Source organism: Entelurus aequoreus, linkage group LG01, assembly GCF_033978785.1.
Source record: "Entelurus aequoreus isolate RoL-2023_Sb linkage group LG01, RoL_Eaeq_v1.1, whole genome shotgun sequence".
In the NCBI taxonomy this organism is placed as follows: Eukaryota; Metazoa; Chordata; class Actinopteri; order Syngnathiformes; family Syngnathidae; genus Entelurus; species Entelurus aequoreus.
The window spans coordinates 18,569,081-18,588,815 of NC_084731.1; the positions used below are offsets into that span (position 1 = coordinate 18,569,081).

General features: G+C 39.3%; 1 protein-coding gene across 3 annotated transcripts in view; it reads left to right on the forward strand.

Annotated features, from left to right (window-relative positions):
- The first annotated feature begins 635 nt into the window (after positions 1-635).
- The window catches only part of LOC133648745 (epiphycan-like), a 31,265-nt gene continuing 12,165 nt past the window's right edge, over positions 636-19,735 (forward strand). For all 3 annotated transcript variants that reach the window (XM_062045144.1, XM_062045152.1, XM_062045134.1), the window contains exons 1-5: positions 636-759; positions 5,391-5,621; positions 14,169-14,319; positions 17,994-18,152; positions 18,239-18,441. In XM_062045144.1, coding sequence (XP_061901128.1) covers positions 685-759; positions 5,391-5,621; positions 14,169-14,319; positions 17,994-18,152; positions 18,239-18,441 — 819 coding nt within the window. In that variant the 5' untranslated portion in view covers positions 636-684. The remainder of the gene's footprint in view (positions 760-5,390; positions 5,622-14,168; positions 14,320-17,993; positions 18,153-18,238; positions 18,442-19,735) is intronic.

Sequence of the window (19,735 nt, forward strand, 5' to 3'; positions counted from 1 at the left end):
TGAGGCGGCGGATGGTGGTCCAGAATCGCTTCGAAGCTGTCTGGAAGTCGTTTTCCATGGCTTCCCCGAACTCCTCCCATGTCCGAGTTTTTGCCTCCGCCACCGCTGAAGCCGCACACCGCTTGGCCTGTCAGTACCTGTCTGCTGCCTCCTCCACATTGACAGGAGCCAGATGAGGTGGTTCGGGCATCTGGTCAGGATGCCACCCGAACGCCTCCCAAGGGAGGTGTTTAGGGCACGTCCGACTGGTAGGAGGCCACGGGGAAGACCCAGGACACGTTGGGAGGACTATGTCTCCCGGCTGGCCTGGGAACGCCTCGGGATCCCTCGGGAAGAGCTGGACGAAGTGGCTGGGGAGAGGGAAGTCTGGGTTTCCCTGCTTAGGCTGCTGCCCCCACGACCGGACCTCGGATAAGCGGAAGAAGATGGATGGATGGGTCAGGACAAAAAAAAAATTGAGCAATGGCCTCTCCTTGAATGTCCTTCTTGTGCAGAAAACTGTATGTTGACAGCTGAGTACACGTTGACTGGAATGACCCGCACAACCCCCTTTTTCTTTCTGCCGTGTCACCACCCCCCACTTTTTTCCCCTTCATAATGACGCATTGTTCAGAAGCAAGACTGTGGGCGAGGGAACAGCCAGACCTGCCTGGACTCTGGGGCCGGCCAGGGAGTCCTCAAGCTATGAAGAAGGGAACTACAGCAACAGAGGTTTGGAAGTCCACAAACCCTTCAAGACCGTTCTACAGAAATAAACCAGTAAGTTCCTCGGCTATGACTGTCTCGTGTATTGATGCTAACCATGTCAAGTTCATTACTAATTAATTGGTAAAATTGCATCAAGAATAACTACCAATCATATTAAAAAGAACGTTTTCTTTGTTCCCCGCTCTGGGCTGATTTAATCAGGGGAGGAATGTGTTTTCTCTTAGCAGGATTAAAACCTGACCTTCAGTCAATGTTTTTCCTCGGAAAAAGTAATTCATACAATCATGTAGATCGCTCAGTCTGTATTGCAATGTAAACAGAATGCTTTTTTAAAAAAACCAAAAAAAAACAACAATAGTCTTTTATTATGCGTACATGGAATGGTAATTGTTTTGGGTGAGGGTTCGCAGTGGTGTGGAATTACACTGCACTATGCTACATATGTCGCAAACACAATAGTCTTACTTCTTTTAGTCAAAAATGACATGAACTGAATAACCTCAGAAACTTGACTCTTTCTTCCCCTTGACGTAGTCTTTGGACCGAACCCTCACAGACTATTGTCACTTTCAGAGTCAACATTCCTCTGGTGTTCTCGCCAAACCGCTAAATTGTCTCATTGCCTCCCCAATTACAACAGAACTAGGATGTGACTAGGAAAAAAAACTGTTGTACATGTAAACGTTTTAAACTGATCCTATTCATGAAATACTAAACAGTGTCAGTTCAGCGTGTCCCGAGACAACAATAACAATATAATAATGGGGCGGTAGGGTTCCAGGTTCGATCCCTAGTCACTGCCGTTGTGTCCTTGGGCAAGACACTTTACCCACCTGCTCCCAGTGCCACCCACACTGGTTTAAATGTAACTTAGATATTGGGTTTCGCTATGTAAAAGTGCTTTGAGTCACTAGAGAAAAGCGCTATATAATTATAATACTTTATTCTGATTTCCCTGGAGAATAACTGATCCGGAGCCAAGGATGCACAGAAAACACAATTGAGACTAGGGCTGGGCGATATGACCTTTTATTAATATCTCAATATTTTTAGGCCATGTCACGATACATGATATATATCTCCATATTTTGCCTTAGCCTTGAATGAACACTTGATGCATATAATCAAAGCAGTATGATGATTCTGTGTCTACATTAAAGGCCTACTGAAATGATTTTTTATTTATTTAAACGGGGATAGCAGATCCATTCTATGTGTCATACTTGGTCATTTCGCGATATTGCCATATTTTTGCTGAAAGGATTTAGTAGAGAACATCGACGATAAAGTTCACAACTTTTGGTCCCTGATAAAAAAAAAGCCTTGCCTGTACCGGAAGAAGCGTGACGTCGCAGGTTGAAGGGCTCCTCACATTTCCCCATTGTTTACACCAGCAGCGAGAGCGATTCGGACAGAGAAAGCGACGATTACCCCATTAATTTGAGCCAGGATGAAAGAATTGTGGATAAGGAACATAAGAGTGAAGGACTAGAGCAGGGGTCGGCAACCTTTACCACTCAAAGAGCCATTTTGGCAAGTTTCACGAATTAAAGAAAGTAATGGGAGCCACAAAAAAAATTTTATAATTTAAAATGAAAAACACCGCATACAAAGCTTAAACGCTTTGTGCTATGTTAACTAGGGGTCTCCGACACACGCACCGGCACACACTTTAATGTGGAAATTTGATGTTAGTGCAGCCCGCGAGTTTTGAATGAATGGCGCTCGATAGCGTCATACTTGCCAACCCTCTCATTTTTCCCAGGGGACTCCCGAATATCAGAGCGTGATGACACTGCATTTGGCGCCCTCTACAGTCTGCCCTAACAGTGTACCTGCTCAACCACACGTAGAATGCAATTTCAGCTTGCTCACGTAAGTGACAGCAAGGCGTACTAACTCAGCAGCCACACATCTTACACTGACGGTACCAATACCCAGAATCCCATGCAGCCCTAACTCTTCCGCTCAACCAACGCACGGAGAGGGGGGGGGGGGGGGGGGGGGTGATGTGTGGGGGGATTTGGTGGTAGCGGGGGTGTATAATGTAGACCGGAAGAGTTAGGGCTGCATGGGATTCTGGGTAATGGTTGTGTTGTGTTTATGTTGTGTTACGGTGGGATGTTCTCCAGAAATGTGTTTTTCATTCTTTTTTGGTGTGGGTTCACAGTGTGGCGCGTATTTGTAACGTAACAATGTTAAAGTTGTTTGATACGGCTACCGTCAGTGTAAGCTGTGTGGCTGATGAGTAAGTATGCTTTGCTGTCTCCTGTGTGTGCAAGTAATAACAACATGTGGCTGGACTGGCATGCTGTATGTAAATGCCATAGAGGACAATTACTGCAGGGCAATTAGGGCATGCCCTTTATTTAGTAATTAGAGTGTAAATAGGATTATTTTTTCCCTGGGAGTAATCTATGAGGGACACTGAGATCCATAAATCTCCTGGGAAAATCGGGGGGGTCGGCATGTATGTAACTGAGCCTCATCAGAGTGGTCAAGGAGCCGCATGCGGCTCCGGAGCCGCGGGTTGCCGACCCCTGGACTAGAGTGTAGTGCAGGACGTATCTTTTTTTCGCTCTGACCGTAACTTAGGTACAAGGGTTCATTGGATTCCACACTTTCTCCTTTTTCTATTGTGGATCACGGATTTGTATTTTAAACCACCTCGGATACTATATCCTCTTGAAAATGAGAGCCGAGAACGCGAAATGGACATTCACAGTGACTTTTATCCCCACGACAATACATCGGCGAAGCTCTTTAGCTACGGAGCTAACGTGATAGCACATCGGGCTTAAATGCAGATAGAAACAAAAGAAATAAACCCCTGACTGGAAGGATAGACAGAAGATCAACAATACTACTATCAGGAGACACCGAACCAAACACTGGACCTGTAACTACACGGTTAATGCTGTGCCGCCTGTCGAAGCCTAGTAATGGTGTTGCTAACGACGCCATTGAAGCTAACTTAGCTACGGGACCTCGACAGAGCTATAATAAATGATAAATGGGTTATACTTGTAAAGCGCTTTTCTACCTTCAAGGTACTCAAAGCGCTTTGACTGTATTTCCACATTCACCCATTCACACACACATTCACACACTGATGGCGGGAGCTGCCGTGCAAGGCGCTAACCAGCAGCCATCAGGAGCAAGGGTGAATTGTCTTGCCCAAGGACACAACGAACGTGACTAGGATGGTAGAAGGTGGGGATTGAACCCCAGTAACCAGCAACCCTCCGATTGCTGGCACGGCCACTCTACCAACTTCGCCACGCCGCTATGCTAAAAACATTAGCTATCCACCTACGCCAGCCCTCATCTGCTCATCAACACCCGTGCTCACCTGCGTTCCAGCGATCGACGGCGCGACGAAGGACTTCACCCGATCATCGATGCGGTCTGCGGCTAACGTCGGCTAGCGTCGGATAGCGCGCCTGCTATCCAACTCAAAGTCCTCCTGGTTGTGTTGCTGCAGCCAGCCGCTAATACACCGATCCCACCTACAGCTTTCTTCTTTGCAGTCTTCATTGTTCATTAAACAAATTGCAAAAGATTCACCAACACAGATGTCCAGAATACTGTGGAATTTTGCGATGAAAACAGAGCTGTTTGTATTGTGATACAATGGTTCCGAATACTTCCGTTTCAACCATTGACGTCACGCGCATACGTCATCATATATAGACGTTTTCAGCCAGATATTTCCCGGGAAATCTAAAATTGCACTTTATAAGTTAACCCGGCCGTATTGGCATGTGTTGCAATGTTAAGATTTCATCATTGATATATAAACTATCAGACTGCGTGGTCGGTAGTAGTGGCTTTCAGTAGGCCTTTAAAACATTCTTCTTCATACTGCATTATTATATGCTCATTTTAAACTTTCATGCAGAGAGGGATATCACAACTAAGTCAATTTACCAAAAGTGTATTTATTAAACAGTTATTAAGCAGTGGCACAAACATTCATGTCATTTCCAAAACAGAAAGTGCAAGATTGTCAGAAACATTTTAAAACAAGCTATTAGTGCACTTTTGTGCATGATGTCACTAAGATGACATATCAAAACAACATTCAATTAAAGTGTACTTTTTGTACGGAACGCCACTACAATATTTTAAAACAAATAAAGTGCACTTTTGTGCATGATGTCACACACGATATTACATTAAGTGTCAAATAAAAATGAGCTGCATAATAGGAAATCAAATAGTGTATGTCCTTTGCTATGCGGACGTTACCTCCTTCTGTTGTTGACTATTTGTTTCGTACGGTGTAAAATACAAAAAGATTCTTCTCAAACTAGTTTATCATCAGGACAGCTGCATCATGCTTCAAAGTTTCTGCCTTCTCCACTTATTTACACATGGAAACTTAAAAAAAAAAATGTTGTATGCAAAGTCTCTGCATATTTCACCAAATATGCCTGATGAGGACTCCAAAAAGTCAATAACATCAATAAAGCTCACCTTTGTGCATTCACGCACAGCATAAAAGGTTTGGTGGACAAAATGAGACAAAGAAGAAGTGGCATTATACGAGTCTTTCTGTGGCAGCGTCGGAGAAAGTTTTACATGTAAACAAAACGGTCAAAACTTTTATCGTGCAAACACTCGGACTCAGCTGAAGTAATAAGAGTCTCGGGAACTAAACCCCTTTCTAATGCGTGCAGGTGACGCCCATGTTTGAGCTGAGGGCATCTTTGCCATCTTTGATGATGGCCGTCGCCTTAGCCTTACTTGTCTCAGGTCCCTGCCCTGGGTTCACATCGCCACTACATGATCCCCACGACGATGATGGGTTTGACCTGGAGAACTACGACCTGAACACCGTGACGGACTTGGAGACCCTGGGAGCCAACGTTTACGAAGATAATTATGATTACGAGGACTTGGACCAAGAGGTAAGTATGAGGACTATATAAGACTGCTAAGACTACAACTTCGACTACTACTAATTCATGACGATTATATATGCTGTAAAATGTCAAAATATAAGATAAAAAGACCAGATTTTAGGGAAAAATACTAAAGATTTGTGACATTAACTGGCTGCTTGGACAGAGGATTTTACACCATAAAACATCCTAAATTAAGATTGTTTTTAATATCAACAAATCAGCAGGGATTTTAAGATAGAAATAAGTATTTTATTCTGAAAACAAGCATTTTTCAACTTCCATCCATCCGTCCACCATGTTCTACTATTTGTCCCTTTCTGGGTCGCAGGATTATTCAACTTGCGAGATGTTTACAGGTGTCAAACTCAAGGACCGGGGGTCAGTTCTGGCCCGCCACATCATTTTATGTGGCCCGCGAAAGCCTGGAAAAAAATGGGTTTCAGCAAAATACTAAATGCATTCGTTCTTTCAATTTTGACAGAAAAAAAAAAAATGCATATTTTAAACTTTAATTTCATCTGATAATGCCAATTATATTATTATATACTGTATTTGCAAAACTGTTTTTGTGAGATTAAAACAAATAGTTAAGTTTCTGCTTATCACCTTTATTTATGATTTTAAAGCAAGTTATACATAAAAAAATCCAATAATCAAAAGCATATGCATTTTGATTAATCATGATTAATCACAGGTTATTACCCACATGCATAATAGAAATCCATCCATCCACCCATCCATCCATCTTCTTCCGATTATCCGAGATCGGGCCACGGGGGCAGCAGCCTAAGCAGGGAATAGAATAGAATAAGATAGAATACAATGTATCTAAATTGTAAATTGAGAGCTTTTGAGAGCCAAAAGTAAATTTTCTTACCTTCTGGTACCTGCTGATCTGTATTTGGGATCTGCATAAGTCCTGAAAAATTGCGCGCACCCACCTTTGTAGTCCGTGCCGACACCGTAGTCGATAAGCTTCTTCTTTTTCTCTATCTTCTTGTTATGGGACATGCATCCTCCGCTGTTGCCATTTCTAATATAAAGTAGTGTAAAGTTCTTACTTATATCTGTCAGTAAACTCGTCATGAAAGCGCTAAAACATACCGGTGTAGTGAGTTTACATTATTCACCCAAGGAACTTTAGTTATTAGAGAGTTCCGGTCGGACGGTTTTTCACGGTTTGTTGCACTACTGAGCCACGGATGAGAAGATGCTGCTCCGTTATTGATTGAAGTAAAGTCTGAATGTCATTAAAACAGTTAGCTCCATCTTTTGACACAGGTGATTAGATAACAAGGCCCACCTGGGCCACCTACGCACCTGTCGCTGTCTTCGAGGCCGGTCCTGACACACCCCGTTCCGCGGCAGGCCCGCAGGCCACGCCCCCCTCCACATAGACGGCAGTGCGCCTTATAATCCGGTGCGCCCTATGGTTCGGAAAATACTAAAGATATTATAAAATAGCGAAGCGACATGAAAACGCTACTTGTTTAAAAAGTAGTGAAGCTACCGCCAAGTTACTGGGAAATGTAGTTAAGACACATGTAGCTTGCTACTGCCCATCACACACTGCAAAAACTGAAATCTAAGTAAGATGAAATATCTCAAATAAGGGTGATATTTGCTTATTTTATGTCTGATAAGATAATTCTTCTCACTAAGCAGATTTTATGTTAGAGTGTTTTACTTGTTTTAAGTGTTTTGGTCCTAAATGATCTCAGTAAGATATTACAGCTTGTTGCTGAGATTTGATGACCTATATTGAGTAAAACATGCTTGAAACTAGAATATCAAGTGTTGCAAAGCTGTGTCATCAACACTCACAAGTATAAAACTACTTGTTTAAAGTAATCATTTCTTATTTCAAGCATGAAAAAAAAAATCATGACTTTGACACAATTGTGTCTCATAATTAAAACAGATGACAGCCATATGGACTTTGCTGTTTTATTTTCAATGAAACAATAGAACATACGTACTTATATAGTAGTACAGTTGGCACAGTACAGTAAGCTGACAGTTAATATTTAAACATTTAACATTTCAAACTGTTTTGATGAAGCACGTATCATTATGTCAAGATAATGACCCACTTTTATTCTTTGGCTTTTAACACTACGTGAGTTGTGTGGTCCTCTGTCCTCCTCCGTGTTTTTTATACATTTTGATTTCTATTTACTGTTTTAATTGGTTTTTCCCTTTAAAATCGTTTTTATTTATATTTATTTTTATATTGTTTTTATATTGGTTCTATATTTATTTATTTTTTGTTTTTATTCAGTCATTGGTGGAGCTAAGGATAATATTTGAATATTGTTTTTAATATTGTTTTTAATATTGTTGTGCAGCACTTGGGAAACATTTTTGTTGTTTAAATGTGCTATATAAATAAAGTGGATTGGATTGGATCGGATTGTTTTGAACAGAAATAGTTCATGCACATTCAGATAAATTCTTCAAAATTACAATAAAAAAAAAAATCGGCCATGGGCCGGGCATTATATATATATATATATATATATATATTATATATATATATATATAGGCCCTGTGATGAGGTGGCGACTTGTCCAGGGTGTACCCTGCCTTCCGCCCGAATGCAGCTGAAGGCTACACCCCCCGCGACCCCAAAAGGGACAAGCAGTAGAAAATGGATGGATGGATATATACACTACCGTTCAAAAGTTTGGGGTCACCCAAACAATTTTGTGGAATAGCCTTCATTTCTAAGAACAAGAATAGACTGTCGCGTTTCAGATGAAAGTTCTCTTTTTCTGGCCATTTTGAGCGTTTAATTGACCCCACAAATGTGATGCTCCAGAAACTCAATCTGCTCAAAGGAAGGTCAGTTTTGTAGCTTCTGTAACGAGCTAAACTGTTTTCAGATGTGTGAACATGATTGCACAAGGGTTTTCTAATCATCAATTAGCCTTCTGAGCCAATGAGCAAACACATTGTACCATTAGAACACTGGAGTGATAGTTGCTGGAAATGGGCCTCTATACACCTATGTAGATATTGCACCAAAAACCAGACATTTGCAGCTAGAATAGTCATTTACCACATTAGCAATGTATAGAGTGTATTTCTTTAAAGTTAAGACTAGTTTAAAGTTATCGTCATTGAAAAATAAGGACATTTTAATGTGACCCCAAACTTTTGAACGGTAGTGTATATATATATATATATATATATATATATATATATATATATATATATATATATATATATATATATATATATATATATATATATATATATATATACGCACTTGACGCAATGATGTCATGTTATCGATGGAAAAATGCCTTTTTAGACCATATGATTTGCCTGAGCAGCTAGTAACAAGCGGTTGACTTGTTGCCTTTCCATTAAGAAGAATAAACTAGTTTTTAGTATAAGTTTGCTGGTTTCAAGAAATGTAATATCATTATGTCAAGATAATGGCACTAGCATTTACTTAATTTAAAAATATTTTTCAACATATTGAGCGAAAAGGTCTCTTTTTTTTTCTACCAAGAAAAGTGCACTTTTTATTAGTGAGAATGTACTCATTTTAAGGTATTTTTGGGTTCATTGAGGTTAGCTAATTTTACTTGTTTTGGAATGTCTTGACAAGCCCAATGTTCTTGTTCTATTGGCAGATAATTTTGCTTAGTTCAAATAAAATACCCCTCATTTTTGTATTTTTTTCCCTTGTTTTTGAACACTGACTTTTTGCAGTGCAGTTTTTAATACAGCAGTATAGCAAGAACCATATCGACCAAAAGAGGCCATGGTGTACAATTCCAGTATTCTGAGGTTACATATACGTAATGTGTGAAATGCAGCCTATTTTTAATTAAAAATATAATTCGGAACAGATTTTGCCGCAAAAGATCTGAATAGTGGGATTTAATGGTCTGTGGAGGCTCCAATACTGACATGGATTTCCCTTGCATGTGGGGTCTTTTTGAAAATATGTTTCTGTCCCTGTGTGTTTGAATACTACTATGTAGGCAGACGAAAAACAAAACCTTAAGATCGGGGGGGAAATGCCAAATATTCTCACTTGAGGATTGTAACCAGATTAAGTAGAGCAATTATATACAAAAAAAGAGGAGGGAGAAAAGAGACAAAAGAGAGTCTGGAATTTATGGATGACCGATTTAAACTCAAACAGGCTGTTCCTCAGACAGTTCAAACTTTACGAGACCATGGTCTTGAAAAAGATGATGGAATCCGATTCTCATGCCATTTTCTGCCAGACGTCCACACGGTATGTCACTCTCTAATAGCAAAGGCAAAAAAGGCTGTCTGTTTTTCAATGTGGGCACATCGTGAAGTGCACAAGCACGGCTTCTTGCAACCAAAATTAGACGCAGCAGGTCATGTAGTTGCTAAAAGATCCTGTTAAGATCCTTTCAAAAATTCCCCAATGCTTAAAACGGAGAATGTGACCACTTTAAGGCCTTTACTGCAGCCCCCAAAAACTGTAAGGCATTCTCTCGATGAGCTTCAAGCACACCTGTGAGGTGAAAACCATTTCAGGTGACTTACCTCTTGAAGCTCATCGAGAGAATGCCAAGAGTGTGCAAAGCAGTAATCACAGCAAACGATGGCTATTAAGTACATAACTCCACATGTGTTCATTCATAGTTTTGATTCAGTGACAATCTACAATGTAAATAATCATGAAAATTAAAAAAAAACGCATTGAATGAGAAGGTGTGTCCAAACTTTTGGCCTGTACTGTATAAAAAAACCCAGCACAAATTGTTTTATTTATTTTTGTTTTGTAGGTTAAAGTGTTTTATATATTCTGCTCTGTCAGGTTCAAACACTGATGACATCTATTAATCAGACAAGAAGCAAGGAATCATGCAGAGACAGAGTTCAATTTAGCTCATGAGGAGAACGCATGGAGCTGCACACTTAGTCACAGTCTCGCCCTACGCTTTAAGGTTCTTCGTTGAGGTCGTTGAAGTCCTTGGCTGTTAGCGGGCTAAAACAAAGATAACATCTGTGGCTGAGGCCACCCCTCAGACAAGAAGTTTTGTCCTTGTATAGATTAGAAAAGTCTAACTTGAGCACAATAGCTAATAACTAAAGAAATGGACTTTAAGCATACTAAAGTTAGTGTGATAATATATACATAATTATTATTTCCTGAGTTAATGTTGCTGATCAATTTAAATGTATTCATTATTTATTAAGTTTATTTAATTTTATTTTTCAGCATCAAATGATTCAAGTTGGTAAAAAATGTTCATAGCTTAAATAGGAATTTATTTATTTTCTTAATTTCAGGAAAATGTATTAACTTTAAATATGTTATTTTCCAGACTAGAAAACAATGTTAATGTTATTCAAATCAAATCAAATCAAATCAACTTTATTTATAAAGCATATTTAAAATTTACCACAGGGTTAGCCAAAGTGCTGTACAATGGGCAGGTTAAAAGATAATACGAGTACCGAGCAAACACAACACAACACCAACAGAACACGATAAAAAATAAATAAATAAAATAAAATAAATAAAACATAAAAACAGGTTCACAGCAGGTGTATTATGGGACGCCATTGCAGGATGGATATCACTCAGTGTTAAAAGCCATGGAAAAAAAAGTATGTTTTTAAGAGAGATTTAAAAACAGGAAGAGGGGAGGCTTGTCTAACACTCAGAGGTAGGTCGTTCCAGAGCTTGGGAGCAGCATCGGCGAAAGCTCTGTCACCTCTAAGCTTCAGCCTTGTGTCAGGGACCGTTAGTAGCAGCTGATCGGCTGATCTTAGGGATCGGGTGGGGCAGTAAGGCTGAAGGAGGTCGGAGAGATATGTTGGCGAGGGGTTGTTTAGACATTACATATTCTCTGTTGTAAGTTGATCTATATTTTAAATCAAGTTTTTTTATTTGTTTTGTTTATAGGGATACGATGTTATGCAGAGGTGTACGTATAACAACTTTTTGTACAAAACCCATAACCAGTAAAGTTGGCACATTGTGTAAATGGTAAATAAAAACAGAATACAATGATTTGCAAATCCCTTTTAACTTATATTTTAACTTACATTACATATTCTCTGTTGTAAGTTGATCTATATTTTAAATCAAGTTTTTTTATTTGTTTTGTTTATAGGGATACGATGTTATGCAGAGGTGTACGTATAACAACTTTTTGTACAAAACCCATAACCAGTAAAGTTGGCACATTGTGTAAATGGTAAATAAAAACAGAATACAATGATTTGCAAATCCCTACTACTAAAGCCACTACTACCGACCACGCAGTCTGATAGTTTATATATCAATGATGAAATCTTAACATTGCCACACATGCCAATACGGCCGGGTTAACTTATAAAGTGACATTTTAAAATTCCCGGGAAATATCCGGCTGAAACATCGCGGTATGATGACGTATGCGCGTGACGAAGTCCGAGTAACGGAAGTTATGGTACCCCGTAGAATCCTATACAAAAAGCTCTGTTTTCATTTCATAATTCCACAGTATTCTGGACATCTTTTGCTATTTTTTTAATGAACAATGAAGGCTGCAAAGAAGACAGTTGTAGGTGGGATCAGTGTATTAGCAGCGGACTACAGCAACACAACCAGGAGGACTTTGTTGGAGCGCTAGCCGCGCTAGCCGCGCTAGCCGCGCTAGCCGTGCTAGCCGCGCTAGCCGTGCTAGCCGCGCTAGCCGCGCTAGCCGCCGACTTCACCTTGACTTCCTACGTCTCCGAGCCGCCAAACGCATCGGGTGAAGTCCTTCGTCCTTCTGCCGATCGCTGGAACGCAGGTGAGCACGGGGGTTGATGAGCAAATGAGGGCTGGCTGGCGTAGGTGGAGAGCTAATGTTTTTAGCATAGCTCTGTGCAGTCCGGTTGCTAAGTTAGCTTCAATGGCGTCGTTAGCACAGCATTGTTAACCTTCGCCAGCCTGGAAAGCATTAACCGTGTATTTACATGTCCACGGTTTAATAGTATTGTTGATTTTCTATCTATACTTCCAGTCAGAGGTTTATTTCTTTTGTTTCTATATGCAGTTAAAGCAAGATGCTATCACGTTACCTCGTAGCTAAAGCATTTCGCCAATGTATTGTCGTGGAGATAAAAGGCACTGAATGTCCATTTCGCGTTCTCGACTCTCATTTTCAAGAGGATATAGTATCCGAGGTGGTTTAAAATACAAATCTGTGATCTACAATAGAAAAAGGAGAGTGTGGAATCCAATGAGCCAGCTTGTACCTAAGTTACGGTCAGAGCGAAAAAAGATACGTCCATCGCTGCCTCTCAAGTCATTCACTGTAATGTTCCTCATCTACGAATCTTTCATCCTCGCTCAAATTAATGGGGTAATCATCACTTTCTCGGTCCGAATCTTTCTCGCTCCATTGTAAACAATGGGGAATTGTGAGGAATACTAGCTCCTGTGACGTCACGCTACTTCCGGTACAGGCAAGGCTTTTTTTTTTATCAGCGAGCAAAAGTTGCGAACTTTATCGTCGATTTTCTCTACTAAATCCTTTCAGCAAAAATATGGCAATATCGCGAAATGATCAAGTATGACACATAGAATGGATCTGCTATTCCCGTTAAAAATAAAAAAAAATCATTTCAGTAGGCCTTTAACGTTCGAACTGGAAAATGTTGTTATTTTTTGCAAATATTAGCTCATTTGGAATGTGATGCCTGCAACATGTTTAAAAAAAGCTGGCACAAGTGGCAAAAAGACTAAGAAAGTTGAGGAATGCTCATCAAACACTTATTTGGAACATCCCACAGGTGAACAGGCTAATTGGGAACAGGTGGGTGCCATGAAATGCTCAGTCATTCACAAACAAGGATGGGGTGAGGGTCACCACTTTGTCAACAAAATCATGAGCAAAATGTCGAACAGTTTAAGAACAACCTTTCTCAACGAGCTATTGCAAAGAATTTAGGGATTTCACCATCTACGCTCCGTAATATCATCAAAAGGTTCCGAGAATCTTTGCAGTCTAATCAATGGAATATAGGTTGAAAAGGATTTGCAAATCATTGTATTCTGTTTTTATTTACGAATTACACAATGTGCCAACTTCGATGGTTTTGGGTTTTGTATGGAGGAATGTAGTTAATCATATACTGGCACCCAATGTTGCTAAAAAGTATTGATTGGGAATCATTCTGAATCGAGAATTGTTTCTAAATCGAATCCTTACCTCCAAGAATCAAATCAAATCGTGTGATGCCTAAAGATTCCCCCGAAAAAAATAGGTCAGCGTTTTTCATACATGCAACTGTTTGTCTGTTTTGAGTAATTTCACTTGACAAACTTTTTCTAACATTCTCACAAAATAATACAAGAATGTATGGTTCCTGCTGATATCATATCGGATCAATATCGTTACCGGCCAATACTGGAAGTGAAATAGTTACGGTACACCCTTATTTTGAGAGACTGCATTTATGTCAATGTGTTAATGGTAACCTAACCTAACCTAACCACTCTACGAACTAACCATATATACCAGCTAATATGAAGGTTCATTAACACTTTCTTGTTTTATTATACGGGATTGACAGATTGAAGTGGGCACGGTAGCAAATATTCACCATCCAGACAGCCAAACCAAAGTTGAACACCACCAGGAAAAGGTGGTGACAATAAAGGAACCTCTGCCTCCAACGCTGGACTTCAAAGGATCTGGTTTTTTTGGACCTCAGACTGGATTGGGTTGGTCAATTCAATTACTTTTTCCTCATCAATTAAAATGATGTACACAGCAGGCATGTGATTTCAACTTAATGAAAAAGACTGAAAATAAGCCAGGGTTCTGGGGCTCCAAATGCAAAAATCATAAAGAGTTCAAACAGTGTTTATTCTATTAGCTAACCTCCTTTATCTGAATAACCATTTGTGTTTTATAGCATGCAATAACAAATATCTTGCAGTCATGTTGTTTATGTTTCCCTTCCTGGTTCGATGACCCGCCCTATCTTGCCTCTGATTGGCCTGTCCGTAATGTTTTGCCCTAATCTCAACCAATCGTGACTCATCTTTGTAAACCAACCAACCAATCATGGATTGTCTTATACGTAAACCAACCAATCATCATTGATGTTTCCCGTATGTTTTGTCCCTTGCCCGTGGAGTTGCTTCGCTACGTAGCTTCGATTTTTAAATTACTCATTTTTAACGAAAAACCGTAGTTTTTTCCACTGGATTATCAAAAACCGTACTCATTACGGAAAAAAAACATAGTTGTTGACAGAATTGGCAAAGAGAAGGATCAAGATTTTAACACGCATTGCTGGTCGGAAAAAACGAACAAAAACGGAAAATAATTTTTACAGAGATAAAAAAGACCGATTTCCGACTGTAGACGGAAAAATCACATGCCTCACACAGTGAATAAAACCTTACATACCTCTGTTAAACTATTCTTTTTTTTTTTTTTAGATTTTCGTCCCACTTTAAATCTTAGCTTGTTCTTATGGTCACATAGTGTGTAGACTTTAGTATCTAGTATCTATTCCCTCTTCTCTTCTCCAACTCTCTCGTCATCATTTGGGACGTCTGTTGTGATTTCCCTTCCTGGTTCGATGACCCGCCCTATTTTGCCTCTGATTGGCCTGTCCCTAATGGTTTGCCCTAGTCTCAACCAATCGTGAATCATCATAGTAGACCAACCAACCAATCATGGATTGTGTTATACGTTAACCAACCAATCTTATACGTTAACCAACCAATCGCTACGTAGCTTCGATTTTTAAGTTAATGATTTTTAATAGAAAACCGTAGTTTTTACCACTGCATTATCAAAAACCGTAGTTGTTGGCCGGTATGGCAAAGAGACGTATCAAGATTTTAACACGCATTGTGGGTCGGAAAAAACAAAGAAAATGGAGAAAAAAAAATTACAGCGATAAAAAAGACCGATTTCCGACTATAGACGGAAAAATCAATGTCTGACACAATGAATAAAACCTTACATTTTTCTGTTAAACTATCGATTTTTTTTTTTTCAATTTTCCGTCCCATTTTAAATCTTAGCTTGTAGTGTTCTTATGGTCACATAGTGTGTAGACTTTAGTATCTAGTATCTATTCCCTCTTCTCTTCTCCGACTCTCTCGTCATCATTTGGGACGTCTGTTGTGATTTCCCTTCCTGGTTCGATGACCCGCCCTATTTTGCCTCTGATTGGCCTGTCCCTAATGGTTTGCCCTAATCTCAACCAATCGTGAATCATCATAGTAGACCAACCAACCAATCATGGATTGTGTTATACGTTAACCAACCAATCTTATACGTTAACCAACCAATCGCTACGTAGCTTCGATTTTTAAGTTAATGATTTTTAATAGAAAACCGTAGTTTTTACCACTGCTTTATCAAAAACCGTAGTTGTTGGCCGGTATGGCAAAGAGACGTATCAAGATTTTAACATGCATTGTGGGTCGGAAAAAACAAAGAAAATGGAGAAAAAAATTTACAGCGATAAAAAAGACCGATTTCCGACTATAGACGGAAAAATCAATGTCTGACACAATGAATAAAACCTTACATTTTTCTGTTAAACTATCGATTTTTTTTTTTCAATTTTCCATCCCATTTTAAATCTTAGCTTGTAGTGTTCTTATGGTCACATAGTGTGTAGACTTTGGTGTCTAGTATCTATTCCCTCTTCTCTTCTCCGACTCTCTCGTCATCATTTGGGATGTCTGTTGTGATTTCCCTTCCTGGTTCGATGACCCGCCCTATCTTGCCTCTGATTGGCCTGTCCCTAATGGTTTGCCCTAATCTCAACCAATCGTGAATCATCATAGTAAACCAACCAACCAATCATGGATTGTGTTATACGTTAACCAACCAATCTTATACGTTAACCAACCAATCGCTACGTAGCTTCGATTTTTAAGTTAATGATTTTTAATAGAAAACCGTAGTTTTTACCACTGCATTATCAAAAACCGTAGTTGTTGGCCGGTATGGCAAAGAGACGTATCAAGATTTTAACACGCATTGTGGGTCGGAAAAAACAAAGAAAAATGGAAAAAAAAATTTACAGCGATAAAAAAGACCGATTTCCGACTATAGACGGAAAAATCAATGTCTGACACAATGAATAAAACCTTACATTTTTCTGTTAAACTATCGATTTTTTTTTTTCAATTTTCCGTCCCACTTTAAATCTTAGCTTGTAGTGTTCTTATGGTCACATAGTGTGTAGACTTTGGTGTCTAGTATCTATTCCCTCTTCTCTTCTCCGACTCTCTCGTCATCATTTGGGATGTCTGTTGGGATTTCCCTTTCTGGTTCGATGACCCGCCCTATCTTGCCTCTGATTGGCCTGTCCATAATGTTTTGCCCTAATCTCAACCAATCGTGACTCATCATAGTAAACCAACCAACCAATCATGGATTGTGTTATACGTTAACCAACCAATCTTATACGTTAACCAACCAATCGCTACGTAGCTTCGATTTTTAAGTTAATGATTTTTAATAGAAAACCGTAGTTTTTACCACTGCATTATCAAAAACCGTAGTTGTTGGCCGGTATGGCAAAGAGACGTATCAAGATTTTAACACGCATTGTGGGTCGGAAAAAAACAAAGAAAATGGAAAAAAAAATTTACAGCGATAAAAAAGACCGATTTCCGATTATAGACGGAAAAATCAATGTCTGACACAATGAATAAAACCTTACATTTTTCTGTTAAACTATCGATTTTTTTTTTTTCAATTTTCCGTCCCATTTGAAATCTTAGCTTGTAGTGTTCTTATGGTCACATAGTGTGTAGACTTTGGTGTCTAGTATCTATTCCCTCTTCTCTTCTCCGACTCTCTCGTCATCATTTGGGATGTCTGTTGTGATTTCCCTTCCTGGTTCGATGACCCGCCCTATCTTGCCTCTGATTGGCCTGTCCATAATGTTTTGCCCTAATCTCAACCAATCGTGACTCATGATAGTAAACCAACCAACCAATCATGGATTGTGTTATACGTTAACCAACTAATCGCTATGTAGCTTCGATTTTTAAGTTAATGATTTTTAATAGAAAACCGTCGTTTTTACCACTGCATTATCAAAAACCGTAGTTGTTGGCCAGTATGGCAAAGAGACGTATCAAGATTTTAACACGCATTGTGGGTCGGAAAAAAATAAGAAAAACGGAAAATAATTTTTACAGAGATAAAAAAGACGGATTTCAGACTATCACATGCCTGACACAGTGAATGAAACCCTACATACCTCTGTTTTTTTCACATTTTGGTCCCATTCTAAATCTTAGCTTGTAGTGTTCTTATGGTCACATAGTGTGTAGACTTTAGTATCTACTGGAGTTCACCTGTTGCCTTGTTTTGTTCTAATGTGGTAAATCCATCTTGGTACTATATGTAGGTATGCCCACCTGCCTTCTGTGCGTGTGTATCAGTGGAAGTGTGTATTGTGACGACATCGGCCTGGAACAGATACCCCCCATGCCCAAGGAGACCACTCACTTTTATGGACGCTTCAACAAGATCCGACACGTCAAAAACACCGACTTCACGAGCCTCAGTGAGAAATCAGTTTGGGAAACCAATCAACTTTGAGCATTTCTCTTTTTCGGAAACTCACTTTTGACCTTTGTGTCGTTTTTAAAGGCAAGCTCCAATCTATTGATCTCACCGGGAACCAGATTTCCGAAATGGATGAGGACGTGTTTCGCTCGCTAAAGCATCTCCAGCATTTGCTGTTAGCTGACAACAACCTGCAGGTCTTGCCAGAACTGCCAGCGACCATGAAGCGCATTGATCTACGAAACAACAGGCTGATCAGCCGAGGACTCCACTCAGAGACATTCAAGGTAGAAACATTATAAGTGTTGAATAGGAATTCCATACCCATGCAAAATAGAGATGTCCGATAATATCGGTCTGCCAAAATGCTTTAAAAAATAACATCGGAATTTATCGGTATCGGTTTCAAAAAGTAAAATGTATGACTTTTTAAAACGCCGCTGTGTACACGGACGTAGGGAGAAGTACAGAGCGCCAATAAACCTTAAAGACACTGCTTTTGCGTGCCGGCCCAGTCACATAATATCTACGGCTTTTCACACACAAGTGAATGCAAATCATACTTGGTCAACAGCCATACAGGTCACACTGAGGGTAGCCGTATAAACAACTTTAACACTGTTACAAATATGCGCCACACTGTGAACCCACACCAAACAAGAATGACAAACACATTTCGGGAGAACATCCGCACCGTAACACAACATAAACACAACAGAACAAATACCCAGAACCCCTTGCAGCACTAACTCTTCCAGAATCGGTAATTAAGAGTTGGACAATATCGGACATGGGCAAAAAAGCCATTATCGGACATCTCTAATGCAAAAGACAAGTTTTTGGTCCTTAAATAGTTTTTAACATTTTCACAATGGTCTGTGACAAGATATTTTTACAACTCAAAATTTGAGCATCCTCTTTAATCTGGAAAATACCATATTTTCCGAACTACACTGCAAAAAGTCAATGTTCAAAACAAGAAAGAAAAGACAAAAATTAGGGGTATTTTAGTTGAACTAAGCAAAATTATCTGCCAATCGAACAAGAACATTCGGCTTGTCAAGACTTTCCAAAACAAGTAAAATTAGCTAACCTCAATGAACCCAAAAATACCTTAAAATAAGTATATTCTCACTAATAACAAGTGCACTTTTTTGGTAGAAAAACAAATGAGACCTTTTTGCTCAATATGTTGAAAACTATTCTTAAATTAAGTAAATGCTAGTGCCATTATCTTGACATAATTATTATTCTGTTTGCTTGTTTTCTTATTGATGCTTTTATCTTTTTATTCTTTTCTGTATTGTGTAGTTATAATTATATGCTTTTACTTGTAATTGTATTGAATTGTGGACCCCAGGAAGACTAGTGGGTTGTTGGGGCAACCAGCTAATGGGGATCCTTAATAAAAATCAAAATCAAATCAAATAATGATATGCGCTCGGCATCATGATTTTTTTTTTCATGCTTAAAGTAAGAAATTATTACTTTAAAAAAGTAGTCTTATACTTGTGAGTGTTGATGACACAACTTTGCAACACTTGATATTCTAATTTCAAGCATGTTTTACTCAATATAAGT